Source organism: Pagrus major, chromosome 15 (assembly GCF_040436345.1).
Source record: "Pagrus major chromosome 15, Pma_NU_1.0".
NCBI lineage: Eukaryota > Metazoa > Chordata > Actinopteri > Spariformes > Sparidae > Pagrus > Pagrus major.
In genome coordinates, this window is record NC_133229.1 from 302,336 (window position 1) to 326,580 (window position 24,245).

The window sequence follows — 24,245 nt, forward strand, 5'->3', positions numbered from 1 at the left end:
GGTACAGCACTCTCTTGGTTCCAGTCTTATCTAACAAACAGAAAACAGTTTGTCACCATTGAAGACTCCAGTTCCACTCCACCTCCAGTCAACCAAGGCATGCCTCAAGGCTCTGTGCTTGGACCCCTCCTCTTCACCATCTACATGCTCCCCCTTGGTCAGATAATTCGCAAACATGGTCTCAACTTCCACTCCTATGCTGATGACACTCAATTATATCTCTGCACCAAACCATCCACCCAGCTACCCCCACAGTCACTCGTCAACTGCCTGCACGATATAAAACTCTGGATGACATCAAATCAACTCAAAGTAAACAACAATAAAACTGAGCTCATGGTTGTGGCCTCCAAGGCGAAGGTTGGAGATCTTCTCCTGGATGTGGACGGCTGCTCTATCCCCCCATCCACGGAAGTCTGCTACCTGGGTGTCATCCTCGATTCCACTCTATCCTTTCAAGCACACATAAAATCCATCACCAAATCAGCTTTTTATCACCTTAAAAACATCTCCAGACTCCTGCCCTGCCTCTCCGAACCTGTGGCACCTGGACTACTGTAATGGAGTCTTGTCTGGGCTCCCTTCCAAAACCGTGGACAGGCTCCAGTATGTGCAGAACTCTGCTGCCAGGGTCCTCACCCGCACCAAGCCCTGGCAACACATCACCCCCACTCTCATCCGCCTTCACTGGCTCCCAGTCAAATCACGCATCACTTACAAAATTCTCCTCCTGACCTATAAATCTCTCCATTCCCTCACCCCCCAATACCTGTCTGACCTCCTCCACCCCTATACCCAGTCTCGGAAGCTGCGCTCATCAGGCACACACCAGCTCTCCATCCCTCACACCAGACTGCAAACCCTCGGCGACAGAGCTTTCTGTGTGACAGCCCCCACTCTCTGGAACACTCTCCCAGCTGAAATCTGCAAACAGACTTCTCTGGAGAACTTCAAAAAAGACTTAAAAACCTATCTCTTCAATAAGGTCCGGCCCCAACAATCAATTTTTCTAGTTCTTTATCCTATATATATTTTTGTTTATCCATCTAGTCTTTGTTTTGTATGTCCCACTTTGTTAAGCGTCTTTGGGTACCCTGAAAGGCGCTATATAAATTAAATGTATTATTAGTAGTATTATTATTATTATACAATATCTGATTCTTTGGTCAATGTGGGAGCGCAAAAAAGCATTGACACAACATTGACATGGGCTTATGAGTGAGTTTGTTTTCTGTATGAATGAATAAATAGGTCAACTGTCAAAAACTGGAGCCTTTTCAACAGTGAAGAGAATGACAATGATTGAGATGATGAGACATACTACTGCAACAACACGCCAGACAGGCTGCTAGCAGCTGTAACATGGTTAATAATGGTTCCCCTTGCCACTGTAGTTGATATGTGTATGGTGGCCTAATGTTCTGTCACTTTAAATTACATATGTGTTTACCTTTAAGGGAATGGCGAACCATACGTTCTTCCCAGTCTACCATATCCTTGTTAGTGGTAGTCATGTTTACAGCACTGTGCCAATTGTGTAAAGATTGCGTTCATTTGTGTTCATTATTTAGGCTAAACCACCAATCAGTCCACAGTTGCTTCATTCAGCCAAGACTGCCATTTGATGAAACACTGGCTGCTGTTTGTGCTCTGTCCCCTCACAGAGTTTCCAGAGTGTTTATTTCAACAGCACTCTGGATTGACGAATGGTCCAGTTTGTGCCAGAATGCATTGGAGTGACTCTTTACTAACGCACCCTTTATAATCTTTTAAATTGATATGGCAAACATGCGAATAAACAGTGTCCTGTTTATACATCCAGCAGATAAAGAACAACATTAGCTTTCATCTGGAGTAATGCTTCTGATGATGAATTTCACTCTCCTTTTAGCTCTCCATCAATAAAGTATGTGCTGTCTCTGTAGAGCTGAGAGGAATTTGATAATTCTCTGTGGAGCAACAGATTTCACACCTTACTCATACTGATTTGGTGCGTTTATATAAAAGTATTGATTACAGCTGTTTAAAGGCACAGACATGAGACTGATATCCATCTCAGTTTCAAAACTGACACCACATTATGATGTCACAGAAAAGACAATGAACCAGGAGTGCTCCTGGAGGCTGTCTCCAGTATCAACATTTACATCTTTTTTTCTTTGATACAAAAATGATTGATGGGTTAAAGTCTATTATAATATGCATCTATGACACTCAGTTTCAAAACAAAGCCACTGCAGAACAAATACATTAGCCTCAGAAAGGCAAAAGACATCTTCATGAGAATTATTCAGGATCTTTAAAAAAAAAATCAAAGCAAACTATCTGACTCATCTGGCTTTCTTTTCATGCATGACATCAAAGAGATTTATTCATATTCAGTTATTTAATCCTCATCTCCTCCTTGAGAGCTTCTTTGAAGTCACAACTCTCCTCAGGCGCCCTCTTGTGGATGCAAATACTAGCCTGTGTTGTTGTAATATGAATCATGAAGATTCAGACAGGTTTTAGTTCAGTTTCTGAATTTAATGAGTAAAAGCATAGAAGTGACCTGGTCTGTGTGTAATCAAATGAAATCTGTCTACTAGCCAGAATTACGTCCTTGGTCCTGCTAACTTTATAACTAACAAAACATTATAAGTAGTATCTTACCCGGTTCCCTTTGAGCCCTTGTGGTCCTACTAAACCCTGCAAAAAGAAATGAGAAAGAACAATGATGTACTTGTTTATCTCACTTCGGGAAATATGCTAATTTGCCACCATAGGCCATGTTCAAACTGACATTAGCAAAAACAAAAGTGCCCTCATTCATACCACCGAGGCTGTAAAAAACTTAATAAAACCAGTGAATTTTTTTTTTCATTTTTTTTTTTTTTTAACTTATTTTCCATCTGTGAGAAGTGAAGAAAAGGTTTGGTTTGCAGGTGAATGAATGCTTTCAGTCATACAGCCTCTTGTGGCTGAAGGCGATATAACCAAAACAAACACCTGATCCTGATCAAAATCATCCTGACAATTTTTTATCCTGCCACAACTTTTTCTTTGACACCCTTTTCACTTTTTTTCACCTGTTGGTACATTATAAACACAGGACATTTATTTTTTTGTTGTGGGGCTTCCTTAAGTAAAACACTTTCCATGTCAGGCATTGGAGCTACTGGGTGCAACATGTTTCCCACAGGATGAGACTTTCATCAGTGGTGGGCAAAGTACTCTGCAGTAGCTAAATCAAACTCACGACAAGCAGTCGTCAGAAGAGAGTAACATTGAGAACACATGAGATTGGCGTGCATGCTGCTGTCATGGACAATGAGTTATAATCCTTATCCCCAAATTATTTTGTTTACTTTCTGTCTGAATCTATTAATCTTAATCTAAAATCATGTGAAACCAACTCTAAGTTCAGAATGAATGAATGAATGAAATGTATTGGTCACTCAGAGAGTATAAACTCTGGTCACAACCAAAGGATAGGGGCGGAAGCCTCAGCTTATATATAGCCCCCCCTTTTCTTACATATCAATCAAAACAAGAAGCATATACATACCTACGTACAAACATATGCATCACAAATACACCTACACACACATACATGTGTAGGTATATTATACATTCACATACATACATACATACATCTATCTTTTCATAAGTAGTGATAATTATAATACTCATTGCTCTCCATTGTTTGGTTACCCAAGAGCAAGTCTGTATTTATCTATCATCATATCTTTGTACTTTTTTAAAAATATTAGCACATTCTTACTGTATTTTAGTTCATCAGGTAATGCATTCCATAACTTCACACCACAAACAGAAATACACCTGCTTTTCATATCTGTGTTGTAGACGGGCTGTTTCCAATTTAGTTTGTTTCTGAGGGCGTAACCCCCCCCTCTCTCTATGAACATGGATTGTATGTTGGTAGACCAGAAAACTGCGTTAGTCATGTACAAATCCAGAAATAACCTGCTTCCTTCCAAGTCCATGAATTTAAGTGCTTTTCTCTTTATGAATAGTGAAGTGGTATGATCATAAAAACCAACATTATTTACTATTCTTATTGCTTTTTTTGTACTGTGCATACTGTCTGTAGCGTAGTTTTGCAGGCATTACCCCATATCTCAACACAGTAAGTTAAATATGGCAGAATCAAGGTGCAGTAAAGGAGGTTCATAGATCTGAAGTTTAGAAGGTGTTTGACTTTGTTCATCACACCGATGCTTCTGGAAATTTTGGATCTGACTTGGTTCACCTGTGGTTTCCAACTGAATTTGTGGTCTATCCTTACTCCTAAAAATGTATTTTCATATACTCTTTCTAGTTCCATCTCCTCTATCCTTAAGTTTACCTGAGTTGTTAAGTGGGTTTTGCGATTCTCAAAAATCATACATTTGTTTTTTTCACATTCAAAGATAGCTTATTTGCATCAAACCACAATTTCAGTTTACCTAGTTCTACTGACACCTTCTCCATTAACCTCTGTAATCAGTCATCTGTACAGAAAATATTGGTGTCGTCAGCAAAAATTACATATTTTAAAATGTTGGACACATGACAGATGTTGTTTATATACATAATGAATCATTTTGGTCCAACTATTGAACCTTGCGGCACGCCACATGTAATATCTGCTGTCTTGGACATGGCATCACCCACCTGTACATACTGGGTCCTATTTCTGATGTAGCTCTTTAGCCATTCCAGTCCCACTCCTCTTACTCCAAACCTTTCCATTTTCTTCAACATAATATCATGGTCTATCGTGTCAAACACTTTCTTCAGGTCTATGAAAACCCCCACCGCAAACTTCTTCTTATCAACTGCACTTGAAAGCTCTTCCATAAGCTCCATCAAGGCCATTGAGGTTGATCTACTCTGAACCTGTATTGACAATCAATTAAAAATTTGTGTTTTTCAACAAAGCAGTCCAGTCTGGCAACGAAAAGTTTTTCAAGTATTTTTGAAAACTGAGATAAAAGTGAGACTGGTCTGTAATTTGTATATGAATTTTTATCTCCTGCTTTGAACAGTGGGATTACTTTCGCTGTGTTCATTTTGTCTGGGAAGCAGCCCAACTGGAAGGATAGGTTACAGATGTAGGTTAGAGGCACTACAATGGCCGAAATTACTTCCTTAACTAAAATCATATCAATTCCATTCCAGTCAGTAGATCTTTTATTTTTGAATTTATTAACAAGTTCAATAATCTCTTTCTCGTCAACTTTTCTCAGGAACATTGTCGCTGGATTTCTATTTCCATAAATTAGCTCTGCACTGCTTTCCCCTATTTGATTTCTTGGTCTTTACCTCTATATTTAATAAATTCCCTGTACATAGTGTTCTTTTTCTTGCATGCATTCAGTAAACCCCTGGTGAGCCATGGTTTGTCACTGCTCTTCTTTTTCCTTTTGTTTTGCCTGACTGGACAGCTTTTGTTGTACAGACAAGCATAAACAATCGGAATTTTAATTTCATTTTGATAAAGCAGTTAATTTAATAACACTCTGGTTAAATGTTCCCCATCGTTATAAACATGGAGCTGTAGATAAAGAGGAAATGCTCCCTGCTGAGATGAACATTAAAAATTGAATTGCAGACTTACAGGGATGCCTTGAGGCCCAGTTGGTCCTGGTAATCCTGCATCTCCCTTTTCACCCTGTTATGATACCATATATTTATATTAGAATAAGAACAGAAACACACACACACACACACACACACACTCAGACACTCACTCTCTCTCCCTTTGGTCCTGCTGGCCCTGGCACACCTGCTGGTCCTATTAGACCCTTTAAAATAGAAAAGAGAGAATAAAATAAATACCTGGTGGCAGATTCAAACAGAATAGTTTTAGAGAAAATATCATCATTAAATACTTCAAATCAGTACATCAACAAGCCTTATGGTGGTGGTGATATGTCCATTTTGACCTTCTTTTTAATTAATCTGGAGTGTCAGGACATAAGTTTCTGTCCTGACACCTTCATCATTAACACACCAAGCTTGTTGAACTACTGTCCAAACCGTTAAAAAGGAGGGAAAATGAATCAGATGTCAACAGCTGCAGTCTTGGAGAGGAAGACCTTGCATCTCAGGCATATCCAGTATATACAGTGCTGTGTGGAGTGCACTGTATGGCATGTCAACATGCAGCATGGGCATCCCTGCATGCTCCTTTTGGACAGTTCTCAGCAACGAAAACCCATTGCTGATACAGGATCATGAGGCAGGAAACTGTTGAGGCAGGATTGAGGACTGAGGAGTTACACTGTTACAGTATGTGGCCCCAGGCAGTGTGATAGATAATGAACTATTACTATCTGACTATTATTCTGAAGTAATGAAACGCCTCCAACTACAAACCCAGAGTGGCCATGGATTCTCATGTTTGTGCTGTCAGTATTATAATGTTATCTCATAACTACAATTGCTTACATCATTATTTGGAGGTAACAAATTACAATGTTATGGTGCTCAAACAGTAACAACTAAAATAAAAGCTGCTATTCAAATAAAGCTATCCAGTCTCAGGCAAACTGAATTAGAGGCAAGTGTAGGGCACAATTAGCACAGTGTACATTTCCACAGCATTCATTGCATCAGCGTAACAAGAGTCAATCTGTTCTACTTTGACAGTTTTTTTTTCTTTTCTTTTCTTTTTAACTTTCTACAGATGTTTCCCATCAAAAGCTTTTGTAGTTTGTAGTTTCATTGAATTAGAATTTTACCTCCGCCAAGGGGGTCAGGTTTTCACCCGTGTCCTTTTCTTTGTTGGTGGACGTCATTAATTTTCGATGGGGATCCAGGAATGTTTTCTCACCTTCTTTAACATTGCAGGATAGGCGTAGTTATGTGGTGGTGAGTGAGCAGAAAAGGGAACGTTGTGCTTTGGCATAGGTATGTGCTCAACTGAGTGCCATTTATTTATTTAGTTATTTATTCATTTATTCATGCATTCCTATTAAAGGTACAGTGTGTAGGATTTAGTGTTTTTTTTAGCAGTATAGTTACAGATTGCAACCACAACTTGCAATACCCTTCCTCTCAAACTTCCCTACGGTGGCCGCTAAATACAAGAAAAACACAACAGCCCTAAAGCCAGTGTTTGGTTTGTCCAATCTGGCCTACTGTAGAAACATGGTGGTGCAACATGGTGGACTGCGTTAAAGAGTACTGCTCCCACTGCAGATCTGAAAGGCTCATTCTAAAGTAACGGAAACGCAACCGTTCTTCAATGACAACATATTTATGAATATTAAATCCCACTTCTGCCCCTTAAATCCTCCAAAATCCTACACATTGGACACCTTTAATCATAGGGTGTATCATATGAACAATAGCTTGAGTTTTTTAGGCCAACAGGCTACAGGTCTATCCATTTAAAACGTTCTATGATGAGATATGTGTGAGTGTGACATTCTTCAGTAAGCCAGTATTGGTTATGTCTACCAGGCCTGTCCAGATAGTACTAATAGAGTGTCTTCTTTGCTTAGTTTGGAAGTTAGACTTTAAACAAAATTCTGTTCTAGACACACTTTAATGATGGCTTTTGGCCCTTACATGACATTTTATAAACTATGGGGGCATAAGAGTGATATATGTACTGTGTCTGCCATGTTTGAAAGTAGATTCTTCGTGCCATTACATCCTCAGAACCCAACCCTGAACAGGCCTGTCCTCACAGAGCTACTTCAGGAAGAAAAAGAGACAGGACAGGCATGGGAAGCAGGAAAGCAAGCAGACATGACAAGCAGACAAGGCAGACAATTAGCAAGCTGTAGCAGAGGGGTGGAGGAGGAGGAGGAAGAGGAGGAGAAGTGTGAGGGGACCAGAGCAGGACTTGCACCACTCACCACTGGACCCGGTCTGCCGTCTAACCCATGAGCCCCCTGTGTAGCGTTGTACATAGTTAGAGAGCAGAGATGATGGGGAGATGGTGGGAGGAAGGTGGGGTGGAGGGTGGGGTTGGGATGGGGAGGTGGGGGGTGAGTGAAGCTGTGACTCAAGTGACATAAAAAACATATTCAGATGATGACAAGTGAGGGGTGATGAAGTGCTGGAGGTGGAGGTAAAGTGAGTGACAGTAATCGTGAGTAACTTCTACTGGTCATGTCGATGATGACATCAAGTCTACAGCCATGTCACCTTCATAGCAGTGCTAGTTTGACCACACTTCATCACTGTCATGATACAACATCACAACATCAACTCTTTTTTAAAGGGTCAGTCTGGTGTTTTTCTGTATATTATTGTCAACAAATCCCTTGATAAGACCAACTCCACTGATGTGTTGGTCTATCTCAAATACTTGCAGACTGTTCTACTCTGTCTGTGGCTCTCAGCCCTGAGCCCACTGGTTCTTACTGAAGAAATAACCTAAAAACACCTCACAAATATATAGTTTCATCTATGACGGCTCAGAAATGTCATAAAACAGCTGCTCTCTGCTGCTCACACAGGAGGTAAAAGTGCATTTATGTGGGACTATTTTCAGCTGTGGATGAATCCACATTTGGTTAAGTGAGTACTTGGGGCAGCAGGAGAATGTATGTGGGACTGAGTCAAAATAAACTACAGCATGTGTGCTCATTGTAATTTAGGAATATGTCAGCCAATGCAACAGTATGGCTTACTGATGTGTTTTGGACAACAATGGAGCTTTGTGGCACAGAGGAAGAAGATATGTCAGGATTCAGATACACACACTAGGATTGTTGGAGCAGGTCATTTCAAAAGGATTTGTTAGCAATAGAGAACAAAGAATATCACCAGACTTTAAGGGAAGGATTTGAATGTCACTTTAAGGTCTGACTTAAGGTCTGTTTTTACCTGGGGATGACTTTATAGACCATATTCACATTTTCCTCGGATGTCACTCAGGGTGAGAAGCTTGAATGCTGCGATAATGTCATGCTGCTCTTCTCTAGGTTGCAAGTGGTATGAATGTAGGTAATCTGACAAATTGTTATGATTGAATCACTTTCTAATTGATCAGCGACCGCAAAGACCATGGATAGTGAAAATCTGGAGGGATATCAGGCCATCTTTCATCAAGATATTTGATAACCCATTAGTCATTGTTAAGTTACACAATAGCTTACGTCAGCATTCAACCAGCTAACATTACTATTATAGTGTTACACTGTATGATAGGAAAGGCGTGAATTGATTCTAAAATATCAAGTCTGGAGTACTTACAGGGAGTCCAAGATGGCCTCTGTCTCCCTTGTCACCCTTCTGACCTGTCGCTCCCTTTTCTCCTCTGATGCCTATGCCTGGCTCTCCCTAAAAGACAGAGTAATAAAAAAAACCTTTCTTACATTTTCTTACATTTTCATGCACAGAATGGCTGTAATGTGTGTGTGTATATATATATATATATATATGTATTTATATATATACACATTACAGCCATTCTGTTATATATAACACAACATGTTAACATATGTATGTGTATATATATATATATATATATATATATATATATATATATATATACATATATATATATACATATATATATATACATATACATATATACATATATATACATATATATACACATATACACACATATACATATATATATATACATATATGTATATATGGAGGCACATTCAATAAAGGAAAATAATGAGGAAAATAACATCTTACCTTTGGCCCTGAAGATCCTTGGGATCCCTGGATGGAACAAATAAAAAAAAGTGTGATTACTGACTGAATAGAAGACATACAAGTTTGGCATGTTTGAGCCACATCTATGAGTGGGGCATCAGGTAAAGGTCCAAGTTGTAAAACATGGAATTTGAATGTAGCTCCAAAACATCAGGGGGCAGGATATCATCAGAGCAACCACCAACTGCTGCTCTTAGCTGGATAACCTGGCTGTAGTTAGCTACTGTTAACTAATTTGTTCAGTAAGCTGTGAAGGTAATAGGCCTATTAGCTGACAGGAGTCTGTCTGGACCGTGGCACAGGCTCACGGAGGGAGTCATCGCATGCAACTGAGCTCAGCTAAAAACAGTGAACACAGCTGGACAGCAGACTGGGACTGAACACAGCCTCTCAGGGTGACGCTGGTCAGTGTTTTATTTCTTAAAGAACAAAAGCTGACATTTTTGGTCAACATCACAGGAACTTCAGAGGCACTAACACTTGAACTACTAGAACTAGATGCCAGGGCAGAATCGCTTGTTGACACGACACATTAGCCGTCTGTCAAAGTTGTACATGCTCAAATGGCCATGGTTGGGCTGGCGTGTTCGGGGGCGCATCGGGGGTAGCGGGATGGTTGTCCATGACGTGCTTGTGCCATATGAGCACTGCCTTCCTTGGCACAAACACCCACCCACTCTGTGAAGCATTTGAGTGCTGCCAGGGCAAGCCAGTCAGAGGCAGTGTTGGCTTAGCATGTCATGACATGTTTCATGCCTTTTTTCAAAGAAAAATAAAATAAAATTTATATTATATAGGTCTTTTTTATAAAAAAAAATATTGCATGTTATTGGCCAAAATTGTAGTTTGTAAATTGAGTAGTTAAACTACAAAAAATGACCCAAAAAGTAGTTGAAATACTTGACGCAGCACAAAATATGAATGTAGTTTAACTACCAGCAAGTTACAGCAAATTGTAGTTAAGCTATGTAGTTCAACTACATGTAGTTTAAGTCTCCCCAACACTGGAGGTGAAGTGGGACAAGGAGAGAGGCGAACATCAGCAAAAGTAAAAAACTCTGTGTATAGCTGGAATAATTTTGCATTTTGCTTGAGGATTTATTTCAAACCAGATGTGGTTGTTGATTATGGAGAGAAGAAACCAGACTGTTTTGCTATTTTGGTAAGTAACAAGGCAAGTCTTGGCTCGGTAAGGGAGATAAAACTTGAAGTTGGTCAGTCACTTTGGATGCAGATACTAAAATGTGTTACACCAGTTTCTGTATGAAGGGCCCCACACACTGAGGGTCCCCTCAACAGGTTCTCACTTATTTTACCTAATTAGACCTCTACTTAGATCTTATCACCTATCATCTATCCCAAAGTGTGACATCTTTATCGTTCTTGCTAATTTGTTAAGTTTGGAGATATCCTGTAATTCTAAACATGAATCTGCCCAGCTTCAACCTGAGCAGAGGCTTAATCAGCCAAATGAACTGAAAACTTTTTGGAGGTGTGTGAAAATTTTAGGCATGAGGTAGTTTTTAGATTTAGGATTTGAATAACTTATTTGACTCACTGCTGGGCCAACTGGTCCTGGAGGTCCTGGGGGCCCTGGAGGACCATAGATCTAAATACAGACACACACAAACACAAGAGACAGGTTTTTAATTCAGACAATATTACTCATAAAACAATTTGTGCTCTCATTGCACTGATCAGACCTGTGGGCTAACGGCTGACCCTTACCATTTCTGACCTTCCTCCTTCTCCAGATTCACCTTTAGGACCCTGTGACAATAGGTGGCAAAGACAAAGAAGGACACAATATTGACAATATATTCCTTCATTAGACAAATTATTAAGTGAATGAAAAATGAAGTAGCACAACACTTTTCACACAGCACTGGGGGTGAATACAAAATGCATCGCACTGTTCCCCGTTTGCCAGGTCAGACACTGCATCCACAGAGATGCAGCCTGAGGGGCACCATTGCGTACCATTGCACCAGGTAATCCAATAGGGCCAGGGGCCCCTGTAGCCCCCTTTTCACCCGTAGGGCCATCTAAACCCTACAGAACAAGGAAGGGGAGATAAAACATCACAATAACAGGGACTATTGATCTTCATGTTAGAGTCAAAGCATTAAAGACAAATGAGAAAGTTTTGTTTTGATCCAATCTTTGTATTCTCCACACCAGTCAGCAGCAGGGGCACTTCTTTTTACTATTTGAAATGAAAATCTAAAATTTTCAGAGCTGTTGAAGCAGTCCATGTTAAGCAAAGACCATAATTTTTACGTGCCCTGCATGTTTTTATTTTAATATTTCGATCGGTTTTCAAGGGCCTATCCCCTAAACTCCCTTTATGCCCTTGTGTAGTTCCCATTTTGTGTTTTACTTGTGTGGGTAGCTAAGTCTCAGTCTTAGTTAGCCACTACTGCTGTGGCTAACTCCAAAAGTGAAGTTCCTTCACAGCAACTGCTGGTGGTCCATTATATACCAGGACTTATCAAGTTCCATCAATGAGGACTTGTTCTATAGAGTGCTGCAGGGACGACCTATTTTTGTTGGCTAACCAGGAAGTTAGCATCGCCCTGGTTCCCCCCACAAAAGCCCTATGAGATTTTTTAGTTGGATATTGTATTGGATTGAAGCTTATGATACTCACAAGATAATCTTCACAGATGAAATTTTAACGAGTCTTAATGGAATCGCCGGAAGTTAAAAGCTAATGTTAGGCTATAAACAAAGGGGCCGCACGACTCCAACATTACCAATAAGTGTCATACTACACAATTACTATACAGGTTTTCTATAAACTGATCAATGTACAGTTGTAAAGTCAGAGTTAGAATAGTTTGTAACTGAAGTGGGCCTGTAAAGACGGACTAGTGAGTAGATGAATCTCTGTAGTCTCATTTAGACACTTAGCAACCGTGTTTTTTAAGACACGTAAACCCTTTACGATTTAAACATGGGGAATGTACTGATGTTTTTTATGCTGTTAAACAAAAGGTGAACATATCTTAAGATTGTGTTAAGCACAGACATTATTTCAGGTATTTAACCAAAAACTAATTAAAAAAACCCACAGACTTTAAGATGAGGGACCCTGAGGTGCAAAAAGTCTGACTGATTTCTGGATCTTTTCTGTGGCACTCTATTGGAGCACAATGTTTCAAATTCCATACTCAGATGAGGAAAGTAAATAAATAGGCTACATTAACATTTTATTTGAGGGACTTGTACTTTACTCCAGCGTTTCTGTTTTAAACTACCCAACAGTGTATAAAGAGGTTAAAATCAATGTTATAATGCTTCTTATACATTAATATGTGAGTGACCAATATTACACATTGAATAAAAAATGGAACACTCTAAAAGGGCTAATATGCATAATGATTAATTCTGCTTGTGATACTTGCTTATGTTTAGTTTACTGAACTTTGAGTGCAGGACTTTTAGTTGCAATGGAATATTTTTATATTGTTGAGTTGATTAGCTTTTCTATCAATGACCATCTTCCACAGGCTCACTCACATATTCCCGCAGAACAGCAAGTAAGATGAGTTGATAACTCATGACGACATGCTGTCTGCAAACATTACTTGGAAAGTGCACAATACAAGGACGTGATGGGACCATATAGAAATGGTCGGGATGACATTACTAATAATAAAAACTGAGCATCTTACTTGTTACTCAAGAGCATTCCTTAACTGCCTGCTGGGTTTTCTGAATTTTATTTCAAAGAGTAAAAAGAATAAAACAATAGACCACACTTATAAAGCACCTAGCTATGCACCTTATTGAACAACCCAAACATCCATTTTCTGATGCTGTAGTTTGCTTCTCACCCCACCTCAAGAACAAGCCAACAAACAAACACAACAAGATGTATAAGAGAGATAAAATCACATTTCACCTCACAGGACTAACAGTATTTACTATAGTTAGACCAAGCTATACATAGCATAGCCCTTCACATGGGGGCACATTTGGGATCCATGCCACAGTGAATTAAAAGTTAAACTCAATGTCATTCCTTGGGTCTCTTCTAAGCCAGCAAGTCTCTAATTAGATAATAAGAGTGCAGCTGGGAAAACCGAGGCATTCCCTCTGGATAATGACAGATGTTGGACTATGTGGTCAGGGAACCCCAGGCTGGGATATCATGTGGTGTGGTGTGTGCTTAACACAGTCACTCACAGGTGATCCAGATGGACCAATGTCTCCCTTGTCTCCCTTGGGTCCTGGGAAGCCCATGACACCACCCTCCCCTCTGGGACCTTCAGGACCAGCTAGACCTGCAGGACCAGGCTCTCCAGGCTTCCCTCTGGGTCCCTGAAAACACATGATGTCTCAATTTTTCCTGAAGGAAGCTATGATATATTTTACATTAAATCTACAATGGGGAGCTTTGATCATTACTCCTACACAGGCTTCTATCACAATATTGATGTAACAATTAAAGTGACTGTCTGTTCATAAGGATACTAATAACTAAGTATTACCTTCTCTCCGTCCAGTCCTGGTGCACCTGGTAGACCCACTTCTCCCTGAGGACACACCAAGGCTGGATTACCATGAGGAAAAGCAGACAACTGCACCAGGGCAAGTTCATCCAGGGTCTCCAGTTCACTGTATGTCATTTAGTTTCTAGTACTTTCATTGATTGCAAATTTGTTCGTGGCTGTTCAGAACAAAATCAACCCTGCGTTTAAACACTAAAAGGGGTGTTGCTTCTGGTACTGCTATGACATGAAATACAATTAAATTTCCTGTTTGAGGAACAGAACCATAAATTCAAAGACTTCACAGATGGCAGTGGCTCATAGTACAGATAGGATTCCAACTCTGGAAACAGTGGAAATACTGCATTCACATTACAAAGTAATCCACCAGGAATGTGTGTTTACCATGTATGAGTGTTGACCAACACTTCCTGGGGGACGTCACAAAGTGAACTGGGGTCAATGTTTTTGCCAGTGTTTTGGGCAATCAATCAACCAACCAACCAACCAACTAGGCCTGTCACGATAATCAATAAATCAATTAATCATACGATAAATTAAAATGAGCTCGATAATTTTGCCGGCCTCGATAATTTCCATTTGCATGCTTGTTTGTTTTCCTCGTGTCTCTCACTAGAACCCTCTTGTCAGTCACTAGCCCCATTCACGCAGCCGTTTGCATGCGGGGATACTGCGCCAATTCTCCGCATCCGCCTTTGTGTGAAAGTTTCAGATGCGGTGAGGGGTGAAATTTCGCTGCGCCTCCGGAGGTAGTATCAGAGGCGAACCGAGCCGGCGGCGCGGAGCGAGGGCGTGTTGATCTGATGGTGTTGGTGTCTGATAACTCTACAGATCATTCACTCAACAAAAAAATAATATGTAATATTTAAAAATAAATGTCCCACAAAGCAACGTTACAGGACCAAACAACAGGAACGTAGTAACTGGTCGTGTCTTTGGCAACTTATGTGAGGAAAAAAATACCGCAGTTATTCGTGGAGAAGTGTCTGTCAGCCTGTCGGTCTGACCGACTCTTCGTCACATTTCTGCCCGAAAAACAGCGTCTGTCCCCGGCAAAAAACTTTAACTCACCAAGTGTTTGTCAGCCTGTCGGTCTGACCGACTCTTCGTCACATTTCTGCCCGAAAAACAAGTGTCTGTCGCGCGACGGTCAGTTACTGTTGTCATGGTGACGGTCAGCCCTCCCGACAAGACTCAGTGAACTTAGTGAACCCCGCGAGTGAAATAGTCAGACAGCGTCCAGTTTACTGATGGTGATTATGTAATTATGTAAATTATAGAAAAACGTAACTTTGTCACTTTCCAGGATGTATGGTGTGTCAGGATCTCAATTACAACACATTATAACAGCATCCATATGATTATAAACAGACAGCTGGTACATGTTTAGATTAACAGGAGGACACCGGGGAAACACCTTGAAAAAAAACACATACGTCATCATCATCACGTGTACCATCACGCCTCCGCATCACTACAGACAATGGTGCTAACATTGTTGCTGCAGTAAGGAACCGTGGCTGGCCATGGCTCAATTGCTTTGGCCACAGCCTCCATCTTTATTTATTTTGGATATTTAAAATGTCTTTTTCACATTCCAATGTTAAATATTCTTTAGAAATAAAGGTTTATTGATCTTTGAAAGGGTGTACTTGCATTATTATGCCATTATCATTATATTAGTTGAAAAATGGTCTCAAAGCGACAATATTATCGTTTATCGCATTAATTTCTAGGACAATTTATCGTCCAGCAAAATTTGTTATCGTGACAGGCCTACAACCAAACAACCAATCAATCAATCTTTATTTGTTTAGCGGCAATTCACAACAAAAGTCATCTCATGACACTTTCCAGATTGAGCAGGTCTAGATCATACTGCTTGATTAATTTATTTACAGAGACCCAACATTTCACCCATGAGCAAGCACTTGGTGACAGTGGTGAGAAAAAAATGCCTTTTAGAAGGCAGAAACCTCGGAGCAGAACCGGACTCAGTGGTGGGAGGCCATCTGCCTCGACCAGTCATTGTTGGCATTATGATAGGCCAAATTTGGCCATGTGGACCCCACCCCTCAACCATGTTCTAAAATGTCTCCTACCTTGGCACCAGGTAGTCCTGGAGATCCAGGTAATCCAGGGGGGCCCTAGGAGGAGAAGAGATCATTTCATTTGATTGAATTATGGTAGTGATGTGTTTGTACGTGCCACAAAAAAACTGTAGAAATTACTGACCATCAGGGGTAAGTTGCGAATATCCTGTGGAGGAATATTTACAGTTAACACTACTCTTTATTGTATTCCTTAATTTTTCTACATGAAAGAAAAGTGCAGCTCAATAAGAATGACATACATTTTCATTGTTGTGGATTTCAGCTTTTCCTGGCTCCCCAGTTGGGCCTGGTGGACCCTATAAGGAGAAAAAGACCTTAGCATCAATATAATGATACTATACATGTGTGTCAATATCTGCAACATGTTGTTAAGAGTCTGACTTACTCTTGGTCCAGCTGGGCCTTCAGGGCCTGCATCCCCCTAAAGGTTAAATGAAGATATGACACTCAGATTCTCCATAAACACTCTCAACTTGTGTTTTGGAAAACAGTTCTTATTAAAATGTTCTTTTAAAGTTCTTTAATGATGTCGTCTTTTCTTACCATCTCTCCCTGGTCACCTTTGTCACCCTGGAAGAGTAATAGCATCAGAGACTTCCATGAGCTTTTGATGGAGTGTTAATCCACATACTGTTTGTGCAGGTATCAATCCTCTTATCAAATTTTATTGTTGCCTTTACCTTGGGTCCCATTAGGCCTGGCAGTCCAGGTGAGCCTGGCTCTCCCTTAATTCCCTGGGCTGTAATACTTGGCTCTCCTTTTTCACCCTGCCGTACATAGAGAGTCTTAACTTAGTACAGTACAACTTATTACTTTTAATCAGACCAGTACAAAAACAACATTTCCAATATCAATACTGTTCATGCGTTGAATACTGATGTTTTCAATGTTGCCAGTCAGGGATGATTTTGTTCAGTATTCTGTATTTCTAAATGTTTCATTCCTATCATAAAAATCCTTACAGGACACTAACATTGTGATCCTGGATACAATTTTGATGAATGAAACTTTAAATCAAGTATTTACTGACAACAATTACTGAATAATCAAATGAATGGATGGAATACACGAGGAAAACAATCAACATGGTAGTTTTTTTTACAAATAAAAGCTATTCAATACAAGGCCATTGGGAGCCTCTTAAGTGTACACAGTGAAGCTGGTGATATGAATAACACATTTATACAATGAAATGTAGCAAAGTTATTTACATGGAACACAGATTGTTACTTCTTTTGAAAGACAGATGCAGCATGATTAGAGCAGAAAAGTTCATTTCCACCTTGTAAATAAAGACATCTTGACTCAGTGTCGACATCTCACATCTGCATCTCACTTCTTCATCAGTGATTTATTTGCTTAGTTGACATTTTGGTTAGGTGGCTGTACATGTTAATTACAGGGGAGAGATGGTAACTCCTGTCACTGTTGTCTGTCTTCACTGTGCACTCATGCCCAATCTTTCCTTTGTGTTTGACTGTTAATGTATTCCATTCATTATTGTAGTCTAAGAGGGATGGGTCTGCTCAGATGATTTAGCTCAGCTCAAATTCATATGAAGCTGATTTACATGACAATGTATGTAAAATGGCAGAGTTTTAATAGGCTGTGGTGTCATAATTACCAACAACTGAAGACTTTGTACAGACCGATAAATGTGTCTGATAACATTTATAAATCAATCAGAATCAGATCTAACACGATGTGGGTGTTTATCTGACTTCCTGTACAGACTGAAGGCTGATGAAAAACTGTCCCACTAGATCACAAGTAATGGTTTGTGTGATGACTCCTTGTGACTCTAGCAGTTCTGACAGTCCAGACATGTAATGCAGGACTCGCTGGGATGCTTCTGTTGGTCTGTCCATGTCTTACGTCATGGTAGGAAGTTATAGGATTTTTTGCGTTCACGTTGTTTAACTGCATTATGCTTTTTATGACAACATAATATGCTTTTTAATTATTGTACCTGTGGTATAATTTTATGTATTCTAGGGATGCCCATTAACATCCGGCAGAGGGACTCCCATTCAGCTAACTCAGGTGCATTTACTTTTGTTTGAATGTTGATTACTGCACACTGTCCCTTTTCAAAATAAAATATTCAGGCGTAAATAATTCTCATTATTCACTTCTTCTGGTTGGCCTGAAGTGACCCCCTGATCTGCTGTACCTCCTATTTTCTATCCTCCTCCTCCTCCTCAACAGGGATTGGATGTTTTGTTCTATGAATCATGTCATCTCCATGACAACTGAGCACACTAAATCTGCTAATGGAGACTGTGAGATGTAGTTGTAGGGAGTTAGTAGGCCAGGAAGTGGACTTCTCAATAACTCTTTATGATAACTATAGTTAATAGTTAATTGTTAACAAACAATGAAATGTTTTATACACCATTTATTAACACTATTTATTGTAAAGTGGCAACTGAACTTTATAATACTTAATACATGGTTAATAAATACTGTGTAGTTCATCTGTAAAGATCATAAAGTTGATGTTTATGAAGCTTTACAATTGTTTAATAAATGGTTGACAAAGCATTTCATATAAATTCTCCTTTTATTGATGGTTATTATAAAGTGCTACCCATTTCTCTACATTACCACAGATCACAGCACATTAAAGAGTGGTTTGTGATGATGCTATCTTCTTTGATTCAGAATCAATTGAAGAATGCATGTATGAGCGCTGTTAAAAATGACTGACAAATAGTATAATAAGTTTTGTACAGTGCAACAAAAAGGGACTTAGCCAGACTAATCCTGAACCAGCATTAATGCTGGCTTAGTATACCATCCTTTATAAAGACCACAGCACACAGCTAACAGCACAGTCAGCTAAAACACAACATTAAAACTTGAGGTTTGGTCAGTCACAAACACAAAACTCTGTAGTGACGAATATGTGACTTTACAGACGCCCAGTTACTGATAATGATGACAGACACAAGACAGTTAGGATGCTCATTCCATTCCAGGCCTACCCTGTAGCCCCTCTTGCCAGGGATACCAGGGGTACCAGGGATGCCAGTCTGGCCCTTTGCAGTGGAAGAAAGACATTCATGACAGACTGATCTGATTGTGTATGTATTAACTGCCACACACACAATGACCAGAAAACAACGTTACCTTTAACCCAGGAGCGCCAGGGAAACCTGGTTCTCCCTACATGGGCCAACAAGGCATACAGGCCAAAAATGGAGGAAAGGAAGAAAAGAGAAACAGTTTTTTTTCTTCAAGATGGTAAAAATGCATGCAGATAGATCTAGAAAGCAAAGTATACATAAAAAGTATACAATGAAATGAAAAACTGTGACTGATCAGAATTTGTCAAGTGCCAACCACAGCATGTCGAATCCTCTGAAATTGGTTGTTAAAAATAGAAAGATAAACAAGTTTGAGTCATTTAGTGTTTCACATTAATGAATAGATGGTTTAAAGATGATGTACAGTCACAGCTGTGACCACACAAGCCAACATAGCTGGCTGGTAGAGGGAGTTCCTACAGTCTGGCCCCAGTTGAATTGGTATGCTGTCAACTGTGTGTCTGTTGATGCTTTAGATACTTTCTCATAGATGTAGACAGAGGATAACAAATAAAGACTACAAGTGTAGTCACAGAGGACTCTGAAATGCAACATGAAAATGGAAAACAGGAATCATTTCAACAAGCTCTTTCACATCAGCATTAAAATAATTCAGTTATTTCAACTAACCTTCAAATTGTCTCACTGGCTGGTTAGTTTAGGTGGCAGAAGTTCAAATCTTTTGTTGATTTGTACCCCATATGTATCAAACGTTTGAGTTTGGGGAATATTCAAGGTCCTGGAGTAGAAACTGTGCACCCTGCAGGCCACTACAGAGCAGAGACACTGCTCAAGGTTGTAACGCTTCCATTTCGAGTAACAGTTGTCAGTTTGGTAATTGCTATTTCATCTGTGTCAAGGCTGGCACCGTCTAAAGGATGGCCACAGCCATCCTGATGGAACTGCTGCCCCCCCTGCTCATAAGTACAATTTAGCATTATAAAATGGAAGAGGGTAATGTTTCATATCTAGTGATCAAAGTACTGAAGCTCAAGTCGATTGCAATTCTTTGCAAATCCAATGGTGGGCGATATTGTATAACCTAATGAAGGCTCTCGGTCAGAAGCACAGCCTCTGATTAGTTGCCAGGTGAGCCCATATGACAAGCATCCCTTCTCTGATATTGCCTTCTCTGATATTACTGTGAGACACTGAAGTTCCAATCACACATTTTCAAAGTGCGGTGTCATTAGGGATGCATTTTTTACACTCATGTCACTACTAAGGTGGAGATGGAACAGACAACATGAGGACAAAGTCTGCATGCATACATGAGTTTGCGGTCAAATGAAAGAATTGTTGGACCTCCATCATCCCGGCTAAGAGGGTGTGGGTGGTGATGGGGTTCACTAGAGATGCTCTTCAACAACTGCCCGACAAGAAAGAAGCAGGAAGCAGCATCTACCTTTGACCTATGACTGCTCATCGATTCCTCTGGTCGCTTCAAAACCTTCTACTCTGTCCACCAGTCTTCTATTTTAAAATCTCTCTCTCTCTGTGACATACAGTGGGAGTTGATGTGTCACACTGCAGTGCCATGCCCTGATTTATCAAAATGTAATCTCTTTATTAAAGCCATGCAGCCACAGGCTTTCCACTTCAGAGGAGAGGTACAGAGAGGGATGAGTTCAAACCAGTTGGTCACAATCAAACAGAAAAGAGCTGTAATCACAATGCAATGATGCTGCAGGATCACTTGTTGTCATTCTGTTTGTGCTGCAGCCAAGTCGTTCTGTCACTCTCCCGTTCACAGGAAGGCCATGGAGAAACTACTCCTCATTGCCAGGTTTGCTGTAATGACTTAAAGTACAAGAACACTTCCCATGTATACAATAACCAGTGAAATAGTTTACTTGGTAACAGATGGACAGGATTAGGCTTTCACTAACAGATCAGTGTGCTGATACGAAGAGAAGGAGAAGGTACCGGTCCATACACAGCAGAACATCCAGGTTCTGCAAAAGCTTTTTCCCCACTGCAATAAGACATTTGAACTCCCGACCTACAGCTGAATCCTCTGGTGCCCGCTGGTGATCCTGACCTCCATCCCCATCTGCGACCTCCATGGTGGTCCAGCCTTAGTTGCCAACCTCCAGAGCGGTCCCCCCTGTATCCTCAGCCTCCAAGGCCTCCAAGGCATCCTCCAGAATGGCTCCACCCATTTAGTAGTCCTTCTCCCCTTTCTGCTGAGCAGCTCCTCCCGTATGGTCATCCTCCTGAGCAACTTTGCATGTCTAGTCGTCCGCTAGACCTTCCTCAATAGGTCAAGTTCCTCCAGCCTCCAGAGTTGCTCCATCTGTGTCACAGGCATCCAGGCCTTCATCCGCTCATCTGTCTTGACCCTAGGCCGTCCACCTTAGATTTCCTGCTCCACTTCTCTTCAGTCCCTAGGCAACTCATCTTCCTATCTTCACCCTGATTTCCCCTCAACCCACCCAGCTTGGTGTCACCTGCACTGTCCTGCATCCTGACTGTCCTGGAGGGGCATCTTGGTGGGGACCTAAATGTAGACAATGCCTCGACTGTCTGCACATCACTTGGGTCCATTCCTGTCTTTCTTCAGCCGTGTCCCTTCAGTCATTCTGTTTTGCCTTGGTGTCTGCATTTGGGGCCCCTTTCCTTTTGCATGTGGATTAACTGCTACATTGGATTTCTGCTTGCTCCTCCAAAATCCTCTGCCCAACAATGGTCTGTGTAGAGCCAGGCATGTATTGGGTGTAATTAGTTTTTCCTAATTTGTGCAATTACTTTTTTTTTCTACTTTAAAGCAACACTAGGTAGTTTTTCGACCTTAAAATAATTTTTCTAAACTCAGTTAAGTGGTAGAAAAACGGTTAATAGGATGAATGGTGACGTCTCTGCAGCCTGAGGGGGGTCACGCCAGCAGAAACCGCACTGTGTATCTTCCCAGAGCGGGTAGGAACCTATCTGACGTAAAGGCGTCTAGTGCGACCTGCTTTACGGCATACGTCACGCGTTTATTCATTGGTGGATTTAGCCAGCAGCTACTTGGATTTTTCGTAAACCAACGCCATGGCCGAGCCAGCTAAAAAAGCCAAGAAGGTATTGTCTGAGGAGGCGAAGAAAAGAAAAAGAGAAAGTGATAGAACACGAGCCCGGACATGGATCAATATTGGACCAGCTTACACTCGGTGGCGCGAGCTGAAAGAAGAAATGGGTTTCAAGACTGATGGCGACCTAGCCTTGATGCTACTGGATTTGTAAGTCATATATTACATATATACATATTTATTATCTTATCGACTTTTACTTTGATTTGATTTGTTGTTATGTGGTGTTCACTGGGGCACTATTTGTCCACAGTTTATAACTGTAATAAAGCCGGGAGATAATCTAATGCTGTCCATTTCGATAGCTTGCACGTTTTCATGTAGTGAGTGTAAATGATGACTACCTTACTAAAACACTATGAACGTCTTCTCTTGAAAAGTTGCAGATTCCTTAGTTCATGCAGATAATCAACGTAATTGTTGAACAGTGTGGTCGGGAGGTAACGTTAGGCTATTGTTGTTATCGGTAACGTTAGCATGCTACTTACTGTTGTCGTACCGAGTTGGTTGTAGTTATTACACCAAACATGTCAACTTGCGATTGTATTTAGTAACTCCCAAAAACATAGTTATATTTTCAGACGTTACAAAACACATTCACGCCCAAGCGTCGTGTTCCGTGATTCGCCGGCTCCCTCAACAAATACCCAGGGATGCTCATACAGCGACAGTATTTACGACACTGGTAACAGATAATTGCGCTTCTCAACCAGCTGGGGGTAGTAATGAGTCCAAACTACCTAGTGTTGCTTTAACTATGAGAATTGTATTCTTCATTCTGAATTTGTAAATTCACTTAACATCCAAAAGGTTACATCCTCTTGGGACCAGGAATGACCAGAATGAGTATTACATTGCAAATCAGATTATTTTCTTTATTATGTGTAAAGTTGATATATGTTGGTCTGAGAGTGCCAGTAGAGGAAGGCTCATGGGGTGTCCCAAAGAGAAATGGACTCATCAAGGAGTAATCCTCAGGGGACTATATATAATAAACTATATATACTATATACTATATATAACAAAATATTGGTATGGTATCCTGCTCTGGAACAAATTTAAGATGGATAAATGTAACACAAACTTATTTCTGATGTGTTCTGATCAGTACAGGAGATTCTGTGTTTCAAAGAAGGCTAGGATTTTTTATAATTGGCTAAACTAACTGTTAGAATGGATATGGACCCGTTCAAGATAAGGATATACTTTGGTTCATTTTTCTTTTCAATTTGCTTATTAGAGCCAGAAGAAGTTGTGCATCCAGATGTATGGTCACTGTGAGGAATAACAAAATGAGGTGGGTGATTCAAGAACGTAATTGCTGTCTTCCCTCTGCTCATAATATTTCCTCCAGCTGGAGGGCTCATTATTTCTCATTTGTAATGAAAGGAAAAAGGCACAGATACATTTTCAATCAGTCAAAGAAGTGCGAGTGTTGGCACACACTCTCCTTTGTCATGTAATCCACTCCATCTAGCGTCATCTGTTGCTGCTCTCAGTTCCCACAGGGAAAGTTAAATCAAAGCTGCCTTCAATGACAAAGCTTATTAGATCAACCTAAAGCAAAGCAGGAGGATATTTCAGCACATTGACAGATGGGACCAGGTCCTGAGGTGGTAGTTGTGTCTGCTTCCTTCATGACTAGACATGGGCCTGTTGCCTGCTGAGAGCTTTGGAACGGAGGAGGTTGAGTCTAGAGAAGTCATCATTGTGGTCGGCACCACGCAGATATTAATGGTTATTGAGTATACCACAAAACCTCCACCTGGCCCATATATT

General features: G+C 40.4%; 1 protein-coding gene across 1 annotated transcript in view; it reads right to left on the minus strand.

The window, feature by feature from the left end:
* Window positions 1-24,245, minus strand: part of col13a1 (collagen, type XIII, alpha 1) — a 76,997-nt gene that overhangs the window by 12,204 nt on the left and 40,548 nt on the right. Inside the window, exons 19-34 of the mRNA XM_073482212.1 lie at window positions 16,987-17,073; window positions 16,850-16,876; window positions 16,692-16,727; window positions 16,546-16,602; window positions 16,428-16,451; window positions 16,295-16,339; window positions 14,172-14,216; window positions 13,867-14,001; window positions 11,656-11,727; window positions 11,404-11,445; window positions 11,234-11,284; window positions 9,655-9,681; window positions 9,199-9,285; window positions 5,736-5,789; window positions 5,603-5,656; window positions 2,653-2,688 (exon numbers count right to left, since the gene is read on the minus strand). Coding sequence (XP_073338313.1) covers window positions 2,653-2,688; window positions 5,603-5,656; window positions 5,736-5,789; window positions 9,199-9,285; window positions 9,655-9,681; window positions 11,234-11,284; window positions 11,404-11,445; window positions 11,656-11,727; window positions 13,867-14,001; window positions 14,172-14,216; window positions 16,295-16,339; window positions 16,428-16,451; window positions 16,546-16,602; window positions 16,692-16,727; window positions 16,850-16,876; window positions 16,987-17,073 — 879 coding nt within the window. The remainder of the gene's footprint in view (window positions 1-2,652; window positions 2,689-5,602; window positions 5,657-5,735; window positions 5,790-9,198; window positions 9,286-9,654; window positions 9,682-11,233; window positions 11,285-11,403; window positions 11,446-11,655; window positions 11,728-13,866; window positions 14,002-14,171; window positions 14,217-16,294; window positions 16,340-16,427; window positions 16,452-16,545; window positions 16,603-16,691; window positions 16,728-16,849; window positions 16,877-16,986; window positions 17,074-24,245) is intronic.